The 26,085-nt window shown below is 37.4% G+C and overlaps 1 protein-coding gene across 1 annotated transcript in view; it reads right to left on the bottom strand.

Moving 5' to 3' along the window:
• Positions 1-8,921: 8,921 nt before the first annotated feature.
• The window catches only part of TCTEX1D1 (Tctex1 domain containing 1), a 28,906-nt gene continuing 11,742 nt past the window's right edge, over positions 8,922-26,085 (bottom strand). The window contains exons 3-5 of the mRNA XM_030327353.1: positions 17,975-18,066; positions 10,245-10,369; positions 8,922-9,379 (exon numbers count right to left, since the gene is read on the bottom strand). Of these exons, the coding sequence (XP_030183213.1) occupies positions 9,176-9,379; positions 10,245-10,369; positions 17,975-18,066 (421 nt within the window). The 3' untranslated portion in view covers positions 8,922-9,175. The remainder of the gene's footprint in view (positions 9,380-10,244; positions 10,370-17,974; positions 18,067-26,085) is intronic.

Below are 26,085 nucleotides of genomic sequence, written 5' to 3'. Positions count from 1 at the left end.
TCTGTTCCTCCCCCGCTCACACTCTGTCTCTATCTCTATTTCTCAAAAATAAATAAATATTAAAAAAATTTAAAAAAACATATACCAAGAGATTACCATTTAAAAAGTTTGTATTAATCCATATTCCTACAAGAAATTCGTGTGAGTACATATTTCTCTATATTCTCACCTATTCATAGTGTTACTGCACTTGCTAAAAATTTGCAATTCTTAAAGGTGAAATACTGAATATCATTTTTTACTTTATTGGCATTATGGCTATGGTCACCTTTGGATTTATTGGACATTTGTATTTTCTGTAAATTAGTCTGTTTCTGTGCTTTGCCCATTTTTAAATGTATTTATGATCGTTTTCTTGTTACTTTTCAAAGTTCTTTAATATTAAGGATACTAACTTTTTGAATGTCATCTGAGAAAAATACGTTCCCCCTCTTTGGTATGTCTTGACTTCAGTTAGTCTTTTGTCAATATCTGTCTTTTATAGTTTCTGTATTTTCTGCTTTGCTTAGGAATATCCCCCTTAGTGCGAGGTTGTAAAAGAATTCTACTATGTTTTATTCTGATAATTTTGTTTTATATCTTTTGCATTTAAATTTAACCCACATTAGGGGTGCCTGGGTGGCTCAGTTGGTTAGGCGTCCTGCTTGTTATAGGCTCAGGTCATGATCTCATGGTTGGTGAGTTTGAGCCCCTGGTTGGCTCCATGCTAATAGCACAGAGCTTGCTTGGGATTCTCTCTCTCTCTCTCTCTCTCTGCCCCTCCCTCGCAAACGCACAAGTGCTCTCTCTCTCAAAATAAGTAAATACGTTTTAAAAAAGTAAATTTAACCCACATTACACTTATTTTTGTATAGAGTGAAGTGTTTAATTTTCATTTTCTTCCAAAGGGACAGAACATTTTTCCTGCATTATTTATTAAATGAACCATCTTTTGCCCATGGAAATTTCATGTCACTTTAGTCATATGTTTTTTTCATTACATTTGGAACTATTATAGGGCCTTTCTTGTGTTCACTTCTCTACTTATTGTGAACTAGCCACATACTACTTTGATTTCAGTAATTTTATGGGAAATTTTAATATCTTTTAAGAAAAGCTGTCCATCATTATAGATTCGGTTTCTGGGGGGAATTTTTATGGCTATTATGAAACATAGATTCTTCCATATGGATTTTATAATTATGTTATTTTGTTCCCCAAAAACTTTATTGGAATTACAATTTGAATTGCATTGCATTTATACTAATGAAGGAAATATCATATTCTATGATATTAAGAATTCCTATCCAAAATGTTTCTATAATAATATAGCATTTTATTCCTTTTAATAACTTTTTGTAATGTTAGTTATGTACATCTTGCACCTTTTTATATTACCTTTTTATTTGCCACTTTTATTTGCCACTGTGAATGAGAAATTTCCCCCATGCTCGTTTCTAAATCTTACTGTGGTACAAAGAAAAATCTTGATTTTTGTACATTCATCTTTTCTCCAGAGCCTTGTCCAGTTATTTTATTAAATTTAATGGCTGCTTTGCTAGTTTATCTTGGGCTTTCTAGGTATACAATATTATCATCTGGTAATAAAAAGGTAATTTTATCTCTTCCAATATTTATTGCTTCATTTTCTTCATGCAGCAATGCTTTATTGAGATTAATGCCAGGCATTGTTGTGGATTCTATGGATACAACTGTGAATAAAACAGATGAATAAAGTGTATATTCTAGTGGAAGGCAGACATAAACAATAGAAATATTAAATAATGACTGATGCTGAGGAGAAAAGAAAGTATGGGAGGGGGATAGGAAGGTTTGGTGGTGGAGTGGATTTGAGACAAGGTGGCTAGGGAGAGCCTTACAGGGAGGGGAACCACTCAAGAATTCTCAACAACAGTTATGATAGTAAGCATCTCTTTCCTGTTCCTAATTTTAATGGAAATGGCTTTAACATTTCAGTACTCAGTATGATGTTTGCTGTTTAAAATATTTTTAAAAATAAATAGTAAAGCAATAGTCTTTACATTATATATGTATATATATTATTGGCCATCTTAAGAGTGTTATTCTATTATATATTGCTTAAGAATTTATTTTGTTATAAGCAGCTTCTCGATTTTATCAAATACCTATTTAACTTCATCATATATTTTTCTCTTTTGTTAAAATGAAGAATTACTTTGATAGTCTTCCTTATGTTGAGATTTCTCTGCATCCTCATTATAAATCTGATTATGGTGTAATCTTTACTTTGATATGTTGTATATCAGAAGAACTGAATGTGTTTTTTTTATTTATTTGTGGCTTTTATTTGTTAATTCAATCTGATAAGAAAATGAAGCAAATTCATGTTTAATGAGTGACATGATATACTTGATTATATTCCATATAATCTAGTATTTATTTTAATATTTTTGTTTGCATTTCTCACTTATTAATTTAGAAATGTTATTGTCTTTTTCTATGTCATTGCTGGTTACTTTCCACTTTCTGCTAGATATATTAAAATCTCAACTTCCTTATTATGATTCTAATTCTCTTCCTCCACTAAGATGAACCCTTTAGAACAAAGGTGGTCAAACTATGGCCCATGGGTCAAATATCCCCTATCATCTGATTTTGTATGGCTTACGTACTAGAAGGGTTTTTACTTTGAAAATAGTTGGAAAAAAAGTCAAAAGAAGAGTAACTTCATGATACATGAGAAATATAGAAAATTAAACTTTCAGTTACACAAATAAAGTTTTATTGGAACACAGCACACTTACATGGTTATTTACTGTCCATGGCTGCGTTTGTGTTCCATGGCAGAGTTAAGTAGTCAAGTGGGAGACCATATGGTCTACAAAGCTGAAAATATTTACTATCTGGCCCCTTATTGTTTTCTGACCTATGCTTAAGGACATTTCCTAATTGTCTAATTTTCTCAGGTTGACCCAACTCTCTAGAGTGAGTCCTTAGAAGACTTTTATTTATGTTTTTGAACAAGGATGCAAGTAAGCAACTTAGCTGTATTTTTAATTTTTTAGCTCTCCTACCAAAGTAAAGTTCTTGTTATAGAATAAATTTTCTTTAAAAAATATAAAGATAATATATTTTTATAATTAACTAACAACATACAGTTTATTTTTCTCTGAAATGAAATAACGGCTAAGCTTAATATTTCTCATATGAACTTTAAAAATGATTTCCAGCACCCCCTGCACAAATCAGGCTGGATATTCTGTTCTTTTGGTATTTAGATGATCCACCCTCATGGTTTGTGGGAAGCAACAATTTTCCTTTTATGACTACAAATGTAAAGTGAAACTTAGTGTTTCCCATACTGGTTATACTGGTTCCTTGCCTTGCTAAGTAAGGAAATAGCCTAGTGGGTGGGTGGAGAACCACAAGTTTCAAGTTGTGTCTTGCACTAGGGGGAAGAAAAAGTTGTGTACTGTAGTTAAACTGTGATGAAAGCTACCGAGGAGAAATTACAGGAAACTTTAATCAGATACTTAACATATTTAAGCCTCAATAAACCTTATAGATGTGTTCTAGTATGTGTTCACGCATGTGAAGAAGGGAAGAGAACATATGAGATCAAATGGACACTAAGACAGGAAAAAACAAGTAGCAATAAGCAAAAACATTAAAAGAAACCAAGTAAGTACTGAAGTGGAGGCAAGACATCTGGAAGCAGTATAAAAATAGAGATTAGCAAAAAGAGGTTAATTTGGAGATAAATAGGGTTTCATAATAAATGTGGACTTGAGGAAAAATTACTTGTCAAAGATCTAGCAATAGATGATTAAAACTTTGAACAGAAAGAAAAAACATCAGGTAATCTACGGTATGACATTATGGGGTGAACCGAAATTGCTAAAACATATGCTCAATTCTTTAGGAAAACAGGATCTGTAGGAAGAAATTGGATGTCCACAATAAAGGTCTATGATAGGCCAGACATTTTATGGATACTTTTCTTCTAAGTCTTCAAGGCAAGAACACGAGCAGTGGTCATTGGCCACAAATCAATAAGTAGTGATCATTATTATAATCATTTCTACCTTTGAAAAAACTGAGGCTCAGGGCACTGGCCACTTTGCCCAAAGTCACACAAGCTAAAAAAGGCTGGAAGCAAAAATGACTATTTGTCAAGTCTGTGCTTAAATAACAAAATAAAAAAAAAACCCGAGCCTCCAAACAAAAACAACTATACCACATTGCTGCTGAAAAGAAATGAATTCAGAACAGAGCTGAGGTGGAATGTGGCCAGAGTAATGTGTGGCCAATTTGGCCTGGAGAACCAGTTCCGCTGTTAGTGAAAGCATCATGGCGGTGAGGATGGGAACAGACTGCAGGAGGGAAAAGCGGAGTAGCAGAGAAAATCAGAAGTGGTGGGTGTATGCCACTTCCTTAAGAACTGAGAGAGCAAAAAAGCATAGTAAGTTATCCGTAACTATTTAATATTGAGTTTTCTTAATGTGTTTTTTGATAATATCTAGAAAGACAGGGCAAATAATGGTCCCAACAAGGCAAGTGTTCATTTTCTAAAATGCTAGATTTAAAAATTCTAATTTCTCAACTGTTGTTTTTTAAATAACCCTCTATACTGGATAATTCCCAACAGTTTTAAAAAATCAGTGAGCTGGGTAGCGCTTAATTTCCCAGCGTGTAATCTATTGGACTCTGTTGCAAGGGCCTCCTATTATATTTTCTTTAAAGTCATCCTATTAACAATGACAACAGACAACAGCACTGACACTTCCACTCAATATGCTGATGTGTTTTTGAGAAAACCTTTTATTTTTTATGATGTCTGACAACAGAGATGGATCATTTAGATTTTTTTAAAAGTAGAAAAAGAAAGAAAGGCATCATTTAATTTTGGTGTTGGGGGAAATTTTCCCTGCTGATTCTGGGGGGAGGGTTTCCTGCTGACATTCCCAGAGTTAACTGAATTTTCAGTAATTTGCTATTAGTACTCACTATACTTGCTGCTGCTAATGAATATTTCATAAAGCAGGAGGAAGATGTTAGGTTTCAATCTGGATGACTGCCAAGTCTAAACCTCTCACCTTGATGTAGCTCAGCCCCAGTCCCACTTTTTCAGCTGCCTCAGGCTTTTTCCATCCGAACGTCCCATTATTAACTTAAATTCAACAAGTACGAAATCAAGGTTAGCATTTTAGTTCTCAAATTCTTCCTTGCTGACTTCTTTATTTTTGCTCACAGGACCATCGGTTTAGTTGCCCAGATTCAAACTTTCAACTCCAATCATCGGAGTTACTATTGATTGAGGACTTCCCATCTGTTAAGCACTTAGCAAACATGTATTTTCACTCGTTTTTAGCAAGCTAAAACAAGCTCGTTTAAGGCTGCACCTCCAAGCTTTTCCCTTAGAGTCAGTGTTCAGCCTCCTGGGGCCGGCTCTTAGGCTGTCAGCTCCCCACCGCCTGCCTCACTCCAAACTCTGTGAGGCAGATCCTGACTGGTGTTATCATTGCTTTGCTTTGAGGTGGGGAAGTTTCGGCTTAAGTCAGGTTAGTCATTTATTCAAGGTTACTTAACTAGTGACTAGAACAGCAGGACTCAGACCTGAGACTGCAAACGGCTAGAGCTGTTTTATTGTGTTGCCTTAGAACCACTTCTGACTCCTCTTTCCCCTTTGCCTGGTCATGAAGACTTTGCCCTCTGCCCCTCTGCCCTTTGTTCTTAAAACGTTCCGGACAACTGTCCTCTCCTTTCCATTTCACACTGTTCAGCCTCTCACTACCTCTCCCTTCTTCTAAGTAGTCTTCCTGCTCTTTACTGACACATTCGTCTTCCTAAAGAATCACTCCATATACACCATGAGCTGAATGAAAAGCCTTCAATGACTACCCACGGCCTGAGTGTGGCTTTCTTGCCCAGACATTAATGTTACTATCCATGGACCCTTCCAGTGTTAGTTATAACCACTTATCTTCATCAATACTGTGGGTTTTTGTTTTGTTTTGTTTTGTTTTGTTTTTATCCAGTCTAGACTTCTTCCTGTATTCTGAACTCCTCTGTCTATTGAACTTCTACTTAGCAACTTCATAATCTAGGTAAGTGCTACTTCCTTTATGAAGCCTTCCCTGATACCCTTAAACAGATAAAGATATTCTGGACTTTTCTTATGAAAACATATTCTAGCCTGTTCTGTGGTCACTTCCCAGTTCCTCTAGAGTCGAATTGTGTGTTACTATTATCTCTGTTGTTGGTGGTTAGGTGGCACAGTGCAATCAGTGCATGTGATTCCTGCCTGAAAAGTTAAGATGTGTTCAATTTTATTGATAGGTGCTGTCAGGATATGTGGTCCATAGACTCAAGATGTTTTCAGTCTAGTAAGGAAAACAAAACTATTATTCACAAATTAGCTAGAGAATAATCAGGAGCCCAACTATGAGAGATAAATGAAGAGAGAGAACAGGAAGGAAGGAATGGATGGAGAAGGATTTAGAAAAAAGGCAAGACCCAAGTCTGATGCTGAAAAGTAAAGAGAGTTGCTTTAAGTGGGGGACGGGGCATTCTGGGTAGGGAAAAGCAGGAGTGAAGGCTCCACGGTAGGGGTACAGATCTGGGAAGAAGGATGTCACTTTCAGAACACCTATAGGAAAGGCAAAATACTAGGAAAGTTCAGGGTGTTTCAAAGTGAAACAATTTCCTCAAATTTACAGTGTCATTTCTTTAAAATAAAGTTTTAGGGGTGCCTGGGTGGTTCAGTCGGCTGAACATCCCACTTTTTTTTTTTTTTTTTTTTTGAACATCCCACTCTTGATTCAGCTCAGGCCATGATCCCAGGGTTCTGGGATGGAGCCCCATGTCAGGCTCCATTTTGAGCATGGAGCCTGCTTAAGGTTCTCTCTCTCTGCCCCTCTCCCTGGCTCGTGCTGTCTCTCTCTAAAAAAAAAAAAAAAAAGGGTAAGGTATACAATGTGTTGACCTGATATGTTTATATTTCACAATATGATTACCACCATGGTGTTAGCTAATACCTCCCTCAAAACTTTCTATCATAAAGCTTTCTATGATAACCAGTATTCTTCCAAGTTAGTTGCAATTAGCGAGTTTTTACTGTATATTCTTATGCTACCATATAATTGCTAGAGTTCATCATTGACTGTCTGAATTACAGTACATGGCAGTATGCGGGTAAACTGCTTCCTTTTTTGCTTTTTAACTACCATTATGTTTTAAGGTTTTGATTCCTAACACAGCCTAGGACAGATGGTAAGAAATTATCTCATGGATGAGACTTCAGAACTCTAAAAAAAATAAAGCCATTTTTGTAATGGACTTTCTATGTCCTAAAGAATTTTCTTCATTCCAATTTACTCATGCAAAATTGCAGTATGATTGCCCCTGCTATCATTCCAAGAGGGGAGATGTTCACAAATGTGTAAAGAAAATATTCAGTCCATTTACTTACTGTACTTATGATCTAATCCATATTCAAAACTGGCCTAGGGAGGTTGACAAATATTGGTTGTAGTGAATTATTACATAGTCCTATTCCCACTAAGGCCCTAACAGAAAAAATAATGAAAATTCACCAATTCATAATGAAAAGTTACCTTAAAAGCCAGAACAAGCAGAAGGAAAGGGATTTCAAAAGTTACATTTTTTTCTTTTTTTTAGTACAGGTTGTTTTTGAGAAAAATAAGACATCAATACATTTTAAAAGTATAAAGCATTAACTGTTTTCTCATCTGTTAAATTCTTTTTGATATGAATTACACATCATTTTTTCCTTAGAACTATAGCGTTGCTAATTTTCTCCACATGTGTACAATTTGTCTTTGACCTTTAACAAATGTCCTCTGGGCAGTTCACTTACCATCCAGGAACAACGCCTCAGCATCATTTCATATGCACACAAAGGGTTGAAAGCTCCGTAAAAATAAATGATCCATGATACAAGCCACATTAACCAGCAGAATAATAAGCTATTTCAGCCCTGTAAATTTTAATACCATCCATTCAAACCTGAACTGGGTCACTTTAGCATTAAATTCATAGGAACAAAATAGTAAATACACATGTTTTATTTGTTAAGCTACCAGCTATATATTTTGTGTAAAAGTTTGTTAGCCCAGGAAAATCAATTCAAAGGCACATCAGGCAGTGTATATTTAAAAGCAGTGTCTCTTTCCAATACATGATTTTAAGTGTTACAGATACATTTACTATTAAACATCATGTATATTTAATACGACGAGGTCTACTTCAGTGCCCTAAAAAGCCTTTGTTCACTTTACAGTTTCCATTATTGAAGAGCCAACATTCAGCTCTCCCACAATTTTGTAAAGTGCAGGCAACCCACAAGAGCTTCCAATTTTAGCGAGCAGCCCTGTGGGACAACAGTAATTGTTATGAAATCATTAATTCTACCTCAGCAGTTTCAACTGTCAGGTACAGGTAACAATAATTGCAGTTAATGAATGCTGCTCAATTTATTAAGTACAAAATGAAAACCAGTATTCTTTTACATGCAGCATTGAGACACATTAACATTTATCATTTGTGTATACCATGTTGAATATTCTTCTGTCGTTTATTGGTCAGGGTATACAGCCATATTTTTTAGACTTGTCTTCATTAAAAAACAATGCAGGAAATTTTAACTGTCTATTTAAAGAGTAAATGGGGCGCCTGGGTGGCGCAGTCGGTTAAGCGTCCGACTTCAGCCAGGTCACGATCTCGCGGTCCGTGAGTTCGAGCCCCGCGTCGGGCTCTGGGCTGATGGCTCGGAGCCTGGAGCCTGTTTCCGATTCTGTGTCTCCCTCTCTCTCTGCCCCTCCCCCGTTCATGCTCTGTCTCTCTCTGTCCCAAAAATAAATAAACGTTGAAAAAAATTTAAAAAAAAATAAAAATAAAAAATAAAGAGTAATTAAAGTAATTAGTACCAAAGTAATATTAAAAAAGAATCCATGTCTATGAAAAATGATCCAGTGGAACCAAAACTTAGTTCTTCTTTTGGATAAACAAGAGTTTTTCTTGCACCACACTTCCCTCCCTCAGTTCTTAGCAGAGCATGAAAAAGTCCAAAAATGCCAGTTGTTTGAAATATTACTGTTGTTTTCTCAAACTTTTGAGCAGTGAAGCTTTTGTGTACATAGATACAGCTTATTTTGTGATTTAAAAAAGTAAGAACTACATTTCTTATTTTCAATCACTCAAAGTAAACAGCATAGACACTTGCAAGCGCAAAGAGAGAAGAATTTCTGAAAACATAAGATGAAAAGGTATCACTTTTAGGATCCCAGAGGCATCTGCTTCCGATAAAAATGTTCTGACTATTCAGTTGTCCAATGTGAACAATCACAATTAGCTTATACCGTGGAATCATCAGGTCCTTGACCTGGGCTTTAATAACCTAGAAATTAAAAGAACAACAAAAAAAAAAGGTCCTCCCTTAGCCACATTGAAAGTTAGACGTCTTAATCTTTGTCAAAAATCTGGTGGATTTAAGAAAGTCCCATGATGTATTGTAGATATTTTCAGTAATTGTTGTGGAAACTTAACTATGATTTTCTTCAAGCACTGTTCTCATGAGATAGGACATTTAGAGACAAAATTATAGCACCAGCAATATATCTACATTTTCTAAGTCTCATGGAAAAATTGTAATTCAGAGAACAGGATTTAAAGGATTTATTACGTTCTTTGAAAATCTATGTTAAGATGGCTTCTTTTCAAAGAATATTGGCATTAGAGTTCTACCACCGTGTTTATGTCCAATTAAGGGATCATACATCTGGAGTCTCCTGTAATATGACTATTCATGGATGTTTATTAAAGAGTTTGTTTTAAAGAAGAAACTAAAGAAAACCTAATGGAGGGCAACCACTTTAGTTGATAAAAACAGAAATGTATTTAAAGGTTGCAGCATCTGTATTTGACGGCACTCAAAACAATTACCTTGAAGAAGAGAAAATGATCATTAAAATATTGTATCTTTGAAAATAAAAATTTTAATAAATGGGGCAGTTGTATCCATTTTTTAAACAAAATACATGCAAAAATGATGCACATAATGGTTGTTTTAAGGCAAAGGCTTTTTACACACACATACACACACATACACACACATATGCGGAATATAACCTAAGAAATATTTTCATAAGATATACATAAGCATTTTTACTGCTACTGCAAATTAATTGACTTCATCAAAAAGTAGGGCGTTGTCCTTTTAGCAATATTCTAATTAAAGTTAACACTTCAAATCACATATATACCTCAGAAATTGTTTTAGTCATCTGTCTACAGAGCTCTGGCTCATACTGTTCTTCTTGTAGATACTTAGTTAACACATCTTTCAAAATGTGATTGACAATGACCACAGGAAAATGTTTGGTAGGACCTGAAAATACAGATGAAATTTCTTGAGTAATTTCAAATGACATCGTCCCCCCCCCACCCCAGTAGGCTAATCAAAAGAGTACTGGATCATGCGGAGACCTTTAATCTTCTGAGTGGCCTCTATTTCAGGAAAAAAGTGGTCCTAATTAGGTTTCCAGTCAGGTTCTCTGGCAGAGGACCAGAAGACAACACACTCTTACCAAAGTGTGTGCCACACATTTACCAGACTCCCTGAAGAGTGTACTCAATACCACCGAGGTTTGATATTGAAACTATCCTCCTCGCCAGTGCCAGCTCCCACAATTAATGACTTATTTTAAAGTCTCAACATCTTTCTAACTGACCCCCACCCCCCAGCTCTTATATCTCCCCCTCCAATCTATGTATACCACACTACAACTGGAGGGGTCACTCTAAAACCCAGATCTGGCCATGATATTTCCCTTAGCAAAGTCTAAGGTCTAGCACCTACAGCCCCTTCATTCTCCATCACAGCTCTCTATGTCAATGCCTCCAGCCTCATGGACTTCATCTGTCTTGTATGGGATGCTTGTGTACATTCTTAAAAAGAAGAGCATCTTCCTCATCTTGTTCATCTGAGAAATATCCACTCATGCTTCAAGGCCAGCTCAAGTGGTTTTCTTCTCCAGAAAGCCTTCCTCCCCTCCTCAGGTAAAAAAAATCATCCCTTTCTTCTCTGTACTCCCAATGCTCTGGGTCCCCACTGATCCTAATCTACCTGATAATAGCTCAAGCATTTCTGCCTTTCTCGCCAGTGAAACGGTAAGCTAGATCATATGTTATCCTCCTCAGAGTCTAATATAATGCTAAAGGCGTACAAAATGTTTAATGTATGATTTCTGAATTTAACTACAAGTAAACATTGTATAGGTAATAATCATAGTACAGATAACTACTTTTATTGAACTTTTTCTACATGTCATGTACTGTGATAAGTATATATTTATTACCTTATATAATCTTCCAATAAATCATTGAGGTGACCCCTACTGTTATCTCCATTTCACAGATGGTAATGCAGAGGTTTAAATACAATGAGTAACTTGCCCAGAATCACACAGTGGCAGAGCTGGGATGTACTTATTTTATCTGACTCGAGAGCTTATATTCTTTTAAGTTTCTTTTATTCATTTTGAGAGAGAGAGGGAATGGAGGAAGGGGAGAGAGAGAGGGAGAGAGAGGGTGAGAGAGAGAATCCCAAGCAAGCTCTGCACTGTCAGAGCAGAGCCCAACGCAGAGCTCAAACTCAGAAACTGCAAGATCGTGACCTGAGCCGAAATTAAGAGTCAGACGCTTAACTGACTGAGCCACCCAGCCGCCCCTAGAGAGCTTATATTCTTAATGACATTTAGTCCACATTCACAGCAAAGGCCTCAGACAGACTTTCTTTATCCTGTATCCCAGGAATCTTCCCTGTACGTCCTGGGAATATTAACCTCATCATCCCTCTGTCATTGTACAACATGTACATGTGCCCAGAGCCTGGTGTAGAGTGGCTCAATCATTATCTGCTGTACTGATATGGATAAAGGAATGAGGTCAATAATTAAATTCAGTTGTATTTTAATAGTCATCAATATGTCTTAAGTGTATTTATTTATTTATTTGGCTCCCACTTGGGGCCTGAACTCATGACCCTGAGATCAAGACCTGAGCTGAAATCAAGCATTGGATGCTTAACCGACTGAGCCACCGAGGTGCCCTGTAAGTGTTTATTTATTTATTTATTTATTTTTTCAACATTTATTTATTTTTGGGACAGAGAGAGACAGAGCATGAACGGGGGAGGGGCAGAGAGAGAGGGAGACACAGAATTGGAAACAGGCTCCAGGCTCTGAGCCATCAGCCCAGAGCCTGACGCGGGGCTCGAACTCACGGACCGCGAGATCGTGACCTGGCTGAAGTCGGACGCTTAACTGACTGTGCCACCCAGGCGCCCCTGTAAGTGTTTATTTTTAATGACGGTATCAGGGTCTAAAGAAATATATAGCACACTAAAATAAGGACAATTCCAGGAGTATTTAATGAAGAGACTCCTTAGGAAATTCTGAGCAGGATGTCAGAACAAAGGACAGTGCAGTATCCCTTGCTAGTGAAACTGAGGGTATTATCCTCAACCCACCCCAGTCTTAGGAATCTGAGAAGGGAACTCTTGATCCCAGAAGAGGCACATGGAGAGGGCTCCCTGGAGAGCAGCTATGCCTTTCCATTGGTGGATACAAACAGCCTGAGATGAACTCACAGTAGGCCATGGGGAATTAAACATTCTAGCTCACACTCCTCCCTCCCTCCTACTTCCTGCTGAAGTTTCCCATTGGCCAAACTTAACTGGAAGGTTACAGCCCATGCCTATTGTTGAGTTAGGTCAGCCTCCTGAGGCTCAATAAGTTGTATCTTTATTTTGATGATTATATAGGAATTGTTCAATTAAATCAGCATGGAGAATGGATCTGGATAGGTAAAAGGGAGACACATCTGATACAATGAGTATAATTAACCCCAATATTTAGTCAGCAGGAATCTATCTTCTACAGGACAGAGACAAGCAGTTGTAAACACAGAGGCATATAGGTTTGTAACTTCAGGTTGGTCCTGAGTGTTCCTACTTCATGGGGTCAGAGATAGGGCACCAACCCCAGTGGGCAAGTTCCTAAATACCTACAAGCCTCCGGGTTGTCTTCCTACGGATCTCTTATTTTATTTTTTTTAATTAAAAAAAATTTTAATGTTTATTTACTTTTGAGAGAGAGAGAGAGAGACAGAGAGAGAGAACATGAGCAGGGGAGGGGCAGAGAGAGAGGGAGACACAGAATCTGAAGCAGGCTCCAGGCTCTGAGCTGTCAGCACAGAGCCCGATGCAGGTCTTGAACTCACGAACGGCAAGATCATGACCTGAGCCGAAGTCAGAGGCTTAAGAACTGAGCCATCCAGGTGCCCCCTTCCTGTGGATCTTTTAGATTTCCACTTGCATTCTATAGAGAAATGAGTCTAAATTTGAGGGTGATTTTCCCCTTTCTATTTAAGAAATTTTAAAAAATGATACTAGTGGCTTGGACTAAATTAAATAGATTATGTACATTCGAGATATACCTTTCTGTTTTTCACTCCCTCCTACCAAGCACACATATTGTATGTACCTTAACCTACATAATTCACACAGAACTTAATTTGGCTGCATATTACAGTAACTTGTACACATTGTTCCCTTCAGCAAATAAATTCCCTCAATGCAGATATTTGTCTGTCTAGTACTCCTCCCTGTCATTTGGGAACAGCATCTCCCCTCCTGGGAAGATGAGAGCTTTCCAATTCTAACCAAGATGTTTCTTTAGGATCTACCATGACCTCCTTTGAGCTGAAGTTCAGGTTATGGTTGATTGGCTCAGGAGTGGCACTTGTCCTAAGCCAGGCCAATTAGAATCCTTTCTCAGAATTTTGATTTTAAACTTGAAATAGGGGGTAAAAAGTCAGCCTCTTTCTGGTGATAAAAGTTATGACATGTGATCCTTAGGTACTGTGGAAGGCCATGATTCTCATCATGGAGAGGAAGCCAGGCCATAGTGAGAGGAGGAGGCCCACACCTAGTTAGTTCTGGGAAGACAGAATCCTGGTGGCACTTGAGTCTCTGTTTCCGGCTCTTACTGTCCAACTGTACCAATGTCCCTTCTGCATTTGGCTTTGTTTTCCTTGTTTTAAAATCTCATTAACCAGATTCTATTTTGAAAATATTTGCAGATATCATCATGTACTTTTTTTCTCACTTGTTCTGTGACCTCTTCCTTCCTGTGCAGCCAGAATCATCTTTTGCCTTGCTTAGGCTGGGATGCTGAGATGCAAAGAGAGAGAAAGAGTGGATGTTTAATTTTTGACTTCCCAAATAAGCTCCTGAATCTACTTTCAGAGTCAACTAATGGGAATGGCAAAGCTTTTATTCTTTTTCTTTACTTTACTTTATTTTTCTTTCTTTTTTTTTTTGAGTGATTATTTTTTTAGGAGGAAAAAGCAAATGTTTTAATGTTTTTAAAAATAAAAAAGCAAAGACCTGAAGAAGGGTTGGGATGAAAAAAAAGAAAGGAAAGGAAAAGGAAAAGGAAAAAGAAAAGGACGAAAGGAAAGGAAGGAAGGAAGGAAAGAAAGAAAGAAAGAAAGAAAGAAAAAGAAAGAAAGAAAGAAAAAGAAAAAGACTTGTCACAAAAATAGAATTAAGATAGAATAGATACAAATTTGGTTATTTAATATGCGTGTCAGCTTCTCCAAGTTGAGATAATAATAAGAATCACCACATACTGTTTTTTGTTATGATTAAATGAAGTAAAATATTTAAAATGCTTAGAAAAGTGCCTGCCATGCACAACCCCCCCTCCCCACTATGTATTTATTATTGTTAGTGTGGTTGTTACGGTTGCTACCTCATTTTGAGGAAGGAGATGGGGATTGTTCTTGCTGAGAAGGCACCAAGATCAGCGAGGGTGCAAGTAGGGAGGCAGTAAGACCTCCACAATTAGGAAGGACCCTAAGGGGTGGAGTGAAGTCAGGGTGGAGAGCTTGACAGTTTCTGTCCATGAGAGCATCTGATGACAGGGCCTGATTATCCCATGGATGCTCGGCTCCAGTGATGTCTCCCTCTCTCTCCATCTTCAGGTTCTACTTTTCATTATGTTGACTACCTTCTCAGGCAGGCTGTCTCAGTGTGGCAGCAAAGATAGCCACCCATAGGTCTTGTCTGACCTGCTTACAGTGTTTTTAATTTCTTTTTTAATGTTTATTTATTTCTGAGAGAGAGAGAGAGCTGGGGAGGGGCAGAGAGAGAGGGAGACACAGAATCCAAAGCAAGGTCCAGGCTCTGAGCTGTCAACACAGAGCCCAAATGCGGGGCTCGAATCCATGAGCTGTGAGATCGTGACCTGAGCCGAAGTTGGATGCTCAACTGACTGAGCCACCCAGGCGGCCCTACAGTCAGTGTTTTTAAAGAATCAGATACTTCTTTAACCATTGGTCTAGAAAAAAGTCCTGTGAAGAACTCATTCCATAATTAATATGCAATTAGATTACAGGTCACAGAAGGCCTTTCTTCTTAGTGATTTAAGTAAAGCCCTAGGTTCAGTTGCTTTGAGAAACAAGAAGGCAATGAATAAAGAAGCAATTTAAATGCGTTCCTCCACTTAATTCTCACAACATCCCCATAAGGTGTGGACTATTATCCTTTTTTACAGGTGAAGAAACTAAGATTTTGAGGATGGTGAATTCCTTGCTCAAACATCATTTAGGAATTGGCAAGATTAGTATTCAAATTCAGACACAGTGGATCCACATCTTGTATTTTTTTCTATACTCATGTTTTATCAATTAATTAATGAGAAAATGTAAATGGTGTTTTATTACAAGAAATATATTTTGATTTTTCCATTCCCTTTTTGCTTTCATTAATTATACTTATGTTTCATCTCATTCTGGCTATAATTACTCCCTCAAGGGAAGATAAACACACTAAACATTTAAAATATGTTTAGATGAGGGGCGCCTGGGTGGCTCAGTCGGTTAAGCCTCTGACTTTACCTCAGGTCATGATCTCACAGTTTGTGAGTTCAAGCCCTACATTGGGCTCTGTGCTGACAGCTCAGAGCTTGGAGTCTGCTTTGGATTCTGTTTCTGTCTCTCTGCCTCTCCCCCACTCACATGTGTGTGCTCTCTCTTTCTCTCTCAAATATAAATAAATATTTTTAAAAACTTATAAAAAAATAAAATAGATGATACAAATATTGTTGGATGGAATGAGAAAAATTAGACACAACAATGCTGGTGATTGACAGTTCCCCCCCCCCTCTTTTGGGAAGTATTGCATTGTAGATATGAGGAAATCTTTACCAGAGGTCCAAAGAGTACCTTTCAGATGCAAAATAAACCCAGAAACAAGTAGAAGTGGAAATATATTTTTGTTTGAATATGAACAAGATGGTTAGTTGAATGCTTAAGAAATAGATTGTCAAACATAAAAGACTTTAATCACAAAGGAATAATTCACATGACTTTTTGTAAGAAAATATGGGAAATACTTTATACTAAGATATTTCTTTTCTTTTTCTTTTTTTAAATATACTAAGGTGTTTCTAATATTACTTTTCTAACTTGGTTCAACTCTCAGTACATCTAAAATACGTAAGATTATTTACTGTGTTTATTTGAGGATATAAGTTATGAAAACATATCCTTATGAAGAAGAAACAAAGGGCTTCATATTTTAACTCCTTTATCTTGTCAAAATCTGATTCAAAACCCTTTCAACATGCAGAACCCAAAGTGTTAGGCATTGAACAGTTAAGATCTCTTAGTTATAAGTGGAGGAAAGCCTGACCCAAACATAGTTCATTTAATGAAAAGTCTAAAAGCAGATAGCTGGATTTAGGACTCTAGTAATGACATTGGGATTTGATTCTCTCATGCTCTCAGGAGTCATATGTTGGGGACAAGATGGCAAAAGCTGCCATACCCCTACCTCTTTCAGGTTTCAGAATCTAATCTGCTTCTTCAACAGCCCAAACAACACTTTCTGAGCTGAATCCCAAAGGCTTAGATTGGCTTGACCAATCAAAGGGTCATATGCTATCTCAGAATCAGTCACTACTGTATCTCTAAAGCTAGTGTCAGCTTCAGCAGAATGTTACGGACCCAAAGTGTAATGATGGCAGTGGTGAGGCTTCCCCAAAGGAAACTGGGTAAGGTTACCAGAAGGGATGGCAGGAATACTAGTTGTCTACCCCAGGCACTGTGAAAATACCAGTAGACTGACTAATTATGGAGCCCTGTAATCCACGTAGTCTTGGGGATTACCCTAGAAAACCGGCTACAAGGCCTAATGAAATGCACTGATGGTCTGTAATTTTCCTGAAGTTAACTGGCTGCAGATAGAACCACTGTGGCCCAGAGAGTCCTTCTTTTGGTCACTGGTAAGTCTCTATGGAATCTCTATATAGCAGTAATTATATAAAGTGGGCAGATAATAGTGGGCAGGTACACATTTAGAGAAAACAAGCTGGTCTATGAGAAAACATGAATGGGAAAATGTATTCACTGTGGACTGCGTCTGGGAGTATGGGGGCAGGTGCAAAGATCTTTGTTTTCAAAGACCCAAAACCTCAGTGGAAAGGGATAAACACCTCTGTCAATGGGGGACCAGGAATCATTTGCTTCTGCTTTGAAGGCTTTTTTCTCCACTTATCAACAACATTGGTTGGGTTGCTGGGTAAAACTTGAATGCATATCTCTTTCACTTAACTCAAGTATATATAAAATAACTCCACAGGATAACCCAGAAACGCCCAGAAATGAACTTCTTAATTCAGTAATACACAAGACACATCAGCGCTGCCCAGTGAATTGCTTGGTATTTAGGAAACACTGATAAAGAAAATTAAGCAATGGGTGTTGGTCCCATTTTGCAGAGGAAGAAATTACAACACATCAAATCACTTAATTAAGACCCCTTATATTGTGCTAATAATGAAGATGATGCCATGTTATCAGATATTATTTTAAGTAAATAATGAGATTATAAGTTTAAAATAGGAATGAGTGTAAAATAACACACCTAGTTGATAGGTGTTTTCCATCTGAACTGTAAGGCGAGAAGCATCATCCCGCTGGCTAGGTTCATCCATATAAGACACAGTACTCATGGAGCTAAAAGCAAGGAAGAAAACAAATTTCAATAGTTAATAATAATAATAATAATAACAACAACAACAAAACACATTGTTGCTTTCAGCAAAAATGTTACCAAGGTAAAGCTTCCCTAAGAACATTTCAAGCAAGTCACAGGCAAATATCCCGGTGACACATTTAAAGTCAAGAACATTTCAGAGATGGAAACATTAACGCGTAGAAAAGTTACTTGGAGCAGGTCTCAATATAGCGGTTGAAGCCCAGTGCAGTCCAGTGAAGCCCAAGGCATCTGACTACTCACAAAGTATTCATGGACTGGTCTGTGTGGTAATGGAGTACCTGTTTCAAAAGCCATTTCAATGGCATGTCTACCACAATGCAGAGACTCTCTCCTCAAAGTGGCCAAAATTAACTAAAGGGACTGAGGAATACAGGAGGAAGCTTAAAATGTTGGGAAACAACTATATATATACATGGGATAATATACTTTATAAAAGTTTAGTAATACGTACCACACAAAATCCCTTTAGTAGAAAAAAGAAAAACAAGAAACTCACCCACATGGTGAGAGAAACCACAATTCACCCAAACTATTGTAAATCATAAGCATCAACCACCCTTTTCAACATTAAGAAAGGGTTTTGGCTTGGTTACCAAGGCAATATAAGCTTATCCAGGTGCTGAACTGGAGACCCAAGCAAAGAGGAGTCCCTAATGTCCCTCCAGCACCACTTAATTTAGCTTAGTTCAGAGAAAATCCAGTTGTCACTAATGGCAGTCTCAGATCTACCCCCAATTCTCTCCACCTGTGAAAATGGAAGTTAAAACAGATGTCTCTTCAAAGGAGATACTACAATAGTGTGTGTGTGTGTGTGTGTGTGTGTGTGTGTGTGCGCGCGCGCGCGCGGTTATGTGTGTTTTCAGAGTGACCAGTTTTCTAAGCAGACTATGTTTTTGCCTTAATTAAATGACAGATATTTGTTTTTAATCTTTTGGGGTTTTTTTTCTCTGCAAGAAGACTAAAATACTTAGTTCTCAGCTGTTTGGAATTAGTAAACTCTTTACAAATGGTATTTAAAAAATGTTTTTAATGTTTTTATTATTTATTTTTGAGACAGAGAGAGACAGAGCATGAGCAGGGGAGGGGCAGAGAGAGAGGGAGACACAGAATCAAAAGTAGGCTCCAGGCTCTGAGCCGTGAGCATGGACTGTGAGATCATGACCTGAGCTGAAGTCGGACACTCAACCGACTGAGCCACCCAGGCGCCCCTTTTTTAAAAAAAATTTTAAAATGTTTTTGTTATTTATTTTTGAGTCAGAGTACAAATGATATTTTAAGAAAATCACAGATAATCTATTTAAAAATCCTTTAATACAATTTATGCAATAAATTAAGGTTTACTCACCCATCCCGAGAAAACAATGCAAGTAATTATGGCTGTGTTTTCATGATAGATTTCTGGATTAGCGATTTAGTTCTCATTCTTGTAACACCTGCTTTCCTCAGTTTTCTGCTGCCCTTTGAAGTAGCAACCAACCCGCTTGGCCACATTGTCTGCAGGTGTTGTGGGCAGTACCCACAGGAGCTGATTGCTTCTGCTCAGAAAACCCCATGTTGCAAAAGCCCCCTGATTCTAAGATAAAGCAGCCTGTCCCATTATTATATGTGCTAGTTTTCACTTTGCAAATCATTTTCCATCAATTATCTTGTTTTACCTTCACAACTGCCTTTAAGTTAGTCAAAGAGCTCTTATTCTACCCATTTCAGAGATAAAGGGAACAAGGCAAAGGGCTTAATGCCATAGATACAGAAAAGGCAGACTTAGGTTTCAAATATCCTATTTGAGTCCCAGTGACAAAGTCTCACATATGATCATATCAGACAGAATGAAAATAGGGGGAGGGACTACTTGAAATAATTAATGACTGCATTTGAAACTTGCATAAATATACAGCAAGTGTTAATAAAAACCCAATTTCTTTTCTACTAACACCATATTAAAAACTCACAGAAAGAGAGGTAGTGTTGGTTCAAAATTTAAATTCACGTGTTAGAAGTCTCAGACAAAAAAAAGCAAATAAGGATTTTTACAAAGAGTCTTCACTATTGCTTTGCTCCTAGTTATGGAAAAATTGACAATCAGTGCAATACTATTTATCAGTATGAAATTGGAAAGTGTCGTAAGGGCAGTTTAAAAAACCCACTGGCTGAAGATAGGTGTGCAAGCAGAAGGTTTTGGAGACTGGCTTTTTAAATCTTACCAAAGGTGATTTCATTTTGTGCCTTCTTCATTTCCACAGTAATCATGTAAATGGTAAAAAGTTCAAAACATAAAAAAGTATAAAGATTAAAGTAAAATTACACAAAAAATTACTAACCCCAGTGGTTCTCTAACAACTGTTAACATTACAAAAATCTCTTCCGACATGACTTTGCATATGGGAGCATATGATAGATGCTTGGCTTTTTTTTTTTTTTTCCGCTCAAAATGTATCATGGATAACTTTCTATGCTGACAAATAGTAATATACATCAATATTTTAAATATCATGACAGTACTTAATATATGAACATGCTGCATTTTATTTACCCATTTGTTCTCCTGGCCATCTAGGCTGTTTCTACAAACATATTTGTTTTCTTTAAACCACTATTTTTTTGAAAAATCATTATTATAAGAAGCATTAGATATACTGATACAAATTGTTAAAATTTTTTTAATGTTTATTCATTTTTGAGAGAGAGAGAGAGAGAGAGAGAGAGAGAGAGCGAGCATAAGTGGGGGAGAGGCAGAGAGAGAGGGAGACACAGAATCTGAAGCAGGCTCCAGGCTCTGAGCTGTCAGCACAGAGCCCAACACACAGCTCGAACCCATGAACCGTGAGATCATGGCCAGAGCCAAAGTCTGATGCTTAATCAACTGAGCCACCCAGGAGCCCCTATACTGATATAAATTCTAACTGATATAGAGTTTGCTCCTTAAAAGTAGGATGTTGCAAGTACTGGAGGACCAAACTTGGAGTTAGTTTTGGGGAGGAGATAGGACTTTGGGGAGTGAGGTTTCAAATATTTTATTGTAACCTGGCATTCTTTCTCATGCAGAAGGAAAATATTTGGTTTGTTGGTTGCTTTTTGTACCTTGGAAGGTTGACCATGTATCCACTAAAATTGTAACTTCATGGAAAATTACAGAAAAATTTTACTTGTTACTTAAAGCCTCTGTATATGGTATTTTTTGAAACTGAGATCTGCTTGTTCCTACATTAAAATGAGATGAGTTGGAAAAAGGAAGAGAGAAAAGAAAAGAATGAGCTGAACAGAAAAAAAAAAAACCATTTATTCCTTGAAAAAAAGAAGAAAGAGATAAAATATATAAAATTCTTGCAATAGGGGTAACTAACACTAAACCAGAATGTGGGTTTAATAAGTTTTTGGAAATAAAAGAGATTCTATATTTGAGAATGGCAAATGACCAGTATCAGTTCAGAATACTGACTTGGAAAATATGTAGTACATATTTTCTATTGATAAACAGCTTTACTCAAGCCCTTTGAAATTTTTAAAGACAAAAATGCGAGGTGCTAAAAAATTTTTTATAATTTTAATTGCCAGTGCTGTATACACAGCACAAGACATTTATTGGGTATATGTCACAATATTACAATCAGATGTGTTTCTGTTGTCCATGACCAGACTTTCCCTACTTTGTAATAATAATCCTTCCAGATAGATACATGATCTCATTGCAAAGGGAAGACTATAGTTGATTTTATTTTGTGAATGTGAAAAATGCTTTTGCTGTCTATGTGTTTCATCAGTTTGTTGCCATTTATGGAGGAAAAGGACTCAATTGGCAAAATGTATCCAATAGAGTTGTCAAGTTATAGGAAAGAAGGTAGATTAAAAGTAAATGCAGGAAAACTGAAAGTCTGGCAGAAACTACTGGTGAAAACATGGAACAAATCAAGTAATGTTATTCTAGGAGAAGAGTAACAATTTGTAAAGTTTCAGTAATACTTGGAATCATATATACTACTGCTGAGGACAGATGTGGCATTAACCTGGATGCAGAAATAGCTGCATGAAATTGGTCCACAAAAACACAAGGAACCCTCCTATATTGTACTTGATTGACATTGGAAACATCCATGCCAAGCCAACAGTCTGTGTTCTGATTATGCAGAAAAGAGGCAAAACGAAAATTAGCTAAGAAGTTGGAATATATTTACTGTTTCATGAAATTCAGTTTTCCTGAAAACATCTTACAAAGGTACTTGCTACTCACTCCTTGAATTACACAGAATAAATAAAAAGCATGTATTGAAGAGACTGAAGTAATTTCAATTAAGTCTCATCAAAATCAATACTATGTAATTATTATTAAGAATTCATTCCCAGACATTTTCACTGCCATTATTACTTAGATGTTTTGAAGCTGCAGGAAGAGATAATATGTGAATGTATAACTCGTCTTGGAGCCATTAATTTAGTAGATTAAAAATGTCAGAATATCATCTCTCTCTTCTATTTGTAACCGTGAAATAGCTGGAACTACCATATTTTGAACGGTATTGTTTAGGCATGATTTTGTTTTTGTTGTTTTTCCTCCCCCTAAACCTGTTATTAAAGTTATGTGCTGCCTCCCAGTGGAGATATTTCAGAACGCACAGAGAAAAAGAAGGCTTCCGGTATACATTATTTCAGGGTATACAATTTGGACATTTGTTCTTTTGTTTGTTTTTTTTTTTTCCTCATTCTTTCAAGAAATATTTATTGCTCACAGTGGGCAGGCTGGCAACACAAAGAAAAATCCTATTCCCTGTGCTCAAGAAACAAGATATTGAAAACAAGATGAAATATGTATAAATGCTCACTTGGTTGGGAACTTTCTGCCTCAAAATGTCTAAAGGATGTTTTTATGAATGTTATGTTTAAGAGAAAAAGCATACCAACTCTTACCCTATCAGTAGAAGGTGGAAGTTGTCTGGTAAGGTAATTTAATTTTGTGGTCAGTTTATAGCAAGTTTGCTGGATTTTTATGTACCTTTGAGATATTTTACTCACATTATTGGCTCCATCTTACTAGCCAAAGGAAGGTTATAATAGAAAGAAAGGTCAAGATTTTCATAATTTTGAAATTTTGAAATTTCATAATTTTCATACATTTTAATAAGTGAAAGAGGAGAGAAATGGTATGTGTTGTTGTAGGATACATTTTTTTAAGAGTAGGAATGATCCTGAAGGACAAAAAATAAACCACACAACCTGTGAAACGTCAAGCTCTGATGTGATTGAAGATAATCCGGAAAAGGTGTCTGACAAAATAGAATAATTTTGAGTGTGTGGACAGAAAATCAGAGTGTCTGAGGCCCACTAAACTAATGCTTACTCAAGAGAAGGTGAGGTTAAAGTCAAAGACAGCTGATGAAAATTCTGTTGCAGCTCCTGGATGAATGGATAGATTTAAAGTCACATTACCCTTGGCAATCATCACTCAGGTGAGGCTGAGGGTTTGGGTGCCATGGTTACTGCTACAGTACTATGGAGATCATGAAGGAGGACTGTGGTCTATCTCAACAGATTTTCAACACAAATTAAAGTATTATTTCTTTATTTTTCTCTTAAGGTTTGTTTGATTATTTATTTAGAGAGCATGAGTGGGAGTGGCAGAGAGCGAGGCAGACAGAGGATCTGAAGCGGGCTCCACACTGACAGCGGTGAGCACCATGTGGGGCTTGAACTCATGAACCTGTGAAATCATGACCTGAGCCGAAGTCAGCTGCTCAATTGACTAATCCAACTAGGCACCCCTTTTCCTTCCTTCCTTCCTTCCTTCCTTCCTTCCTTCCTTCCTTCCTTCCTTCCTTCCTTTTCTCTTTCTTTCTTTCTTTCTTTCTTTCTTTCTTTCTTTCTTTCTTTCTTTTTTTCTACAAATGCACAATGGAATGTTTCAGTAAGGAGGTAAACGCATGACTTGTTTTAAAAATTTGAAAATTTAAGAATTTTTATTTGCTGTAAATGTATCTTATGTCTACAAGATGAAAGTCCTTAGTCACCTAAACACATATGTGGATCTGTGAGCCTAATCTATCTGTGAGCAAAAGAACCTGCTTGTTCAGGAATTAGTATACTGCAACAATTGTTCATTCAAATGTTAAAAAAAAATATTTATTGAGTTGGTGTTATGTTCCAGGCACTATTCTACGTTCTTAGGATACAAAAATGAAACACATGAACAAGATCTCTGCCCTCATGGAACTTAGTGAGAAGGGACAGAGAGTAGAGAATAAAATACAAAACTAGTAAATGATGTACTATGTTAGAAAGTGATAAAAGCTACAGGGGAACGAAAAAAAAAATGCTTAGTTAAGGGGCCTTGAAAGTAGATGGAAGAGAGGGTGCTGTTTGCAGTTTTAAATAGAACAGTCAAGATAGGCTTCCATTAGCAAAGGATTGAAGGAGGTGAGGAAAGGAGCCGGGTGGATATCTGGGGGAAGTGTGTCAGGGAGAGAGAAAAGTATATGCACAGGGTTTGAGACAGGAGGCTGCCTGGTATTTCTGAAGAAGTGCATAAAGGTCAGAGTAGCTGAAGTGGAGGGAGCAAGCAGGAGGGTGGAAAACGAGGTTACAAAGGTTTAGGCAGCTAGATCATGTAGAGCTTTGTGCACCATTGTAAAACCATGGCTTTTACTCTGATCAAGCGGGAGCCTATAGAGAGTTTTGAGCAGAGGAACAGCAAGATCCACTTTATATTTTACAATGATCACTCCAACTGCTATTTTGAGAATAGGCTGTAGGCTGGCATGTGTAAAAACAGGGAGGCCAGTCAGGAAGCTTGTATAGTAATCCAAGTGAGAGATGACTGTAACTTCTATGGACTAAACTGTGTCTCTCCAAAATTCATATGTGGAAGACTTAATAGCCCCCCCACCTCCCCATGTGCCTGTATTGGAGATACTGCCTTTAAGGAGGTTATTAAGGTTAAGTGAGGTCATAAGGGCTCTGGGTCAAAAATATTGGAGTTCTTACATAAGAGGAAGAGACACCAGGGTTCTCTCTCCACCATGTGAAGAAGCAGAGAAAAGGTATCCCTCTACAAGCCAGGAAGAGGTCAGTCACAAGAACCTGACCATGCTAGCATCCCAAGTTCAGACTTGCAGGCTCCAGAACTGTGAAAAAAAAATCCTATTGTTTAAGCTGCCTGATCCATGGTATTTTGTTATGGCAGCTTGAGCCGACTAACACAGTGACTCAGACTGGGATGGTAGTGGTGGGGGGTAGTGGTCAGTAGTTGGGTTCTGTATATATCTTCAAAGTTGATTCAACAGAATTTCCTGTGAATGGGAAGGGGGACATTTAGATAAAGAATTAAGTTGTGAGGATGCTGAGTTTGAGGCGGTTACCATGTACTAACGTGAAAGGTCAATAGGCAGTTAGATATATGAGCCTGGGGTTTGGGACACACGTTAAGGGCTGGAGATATAAATTTGGGCAAATAGCACCATGTCTCAGTGACTATCCTGGAGGAGATTCCTGGAGGGATAACTGCAGAATAAGAGAAGAGGGCAAAGGACTGCTCTCTGAGGCATCCAACGTTAAGAAACTTAGAAGAAGTGCAGGGAGCAGGAAGACTGACAAGGTGGCCCCATCAGGTAGAAAGAAAACAGGAGAGTGTGTGTTCTGAAGCCAAGTGAAGAAATTTTTCCAGGGGAAAGGAATGATCAGTGGACAGCCTCAAATATTGAGCGGTCAAGTAAGATGAGGACTGACCACTGACTGGATCAGTGACGTGAGAGTCATTATGATCTTGACAAAAGCACTACCACAAGCCCAGGGACAGCCTGTTTTGTTCACCGTGGTATCTTTAGCACCTAGCACAATGCCATGACCCAGGTACCAAGAATGTGTTTAATGAATACACGAAATGACTCTGTGGTCATTATTATTCTCATTTTATAGGTGATATATTAAGACTCAAAGAATATTAAATAGTAGCTGGTTAAGCAGATCTGGGACTCAAACACAGGCCTCATTTG

This window comes from Lynx canadensis, chromosome C1, assembly GCF_007474595.2.
Source record: "Lynx canadensis isolate LIC74 chromosome C1, mLynCan4.pri.v2, whole genome shotgun sequence".
Classification (NCBI taxonomy): Eukaryota; Metazoa; Chordata; class Mammalia; order Carnivora; family Felidae; genus Lynx; species Lynx canadensis.
The sequence above is the reverse complement of the archived record's forward strand: the minus strand, read 5'-3'. Positions and strand labels throughout refer to the sequence as shown.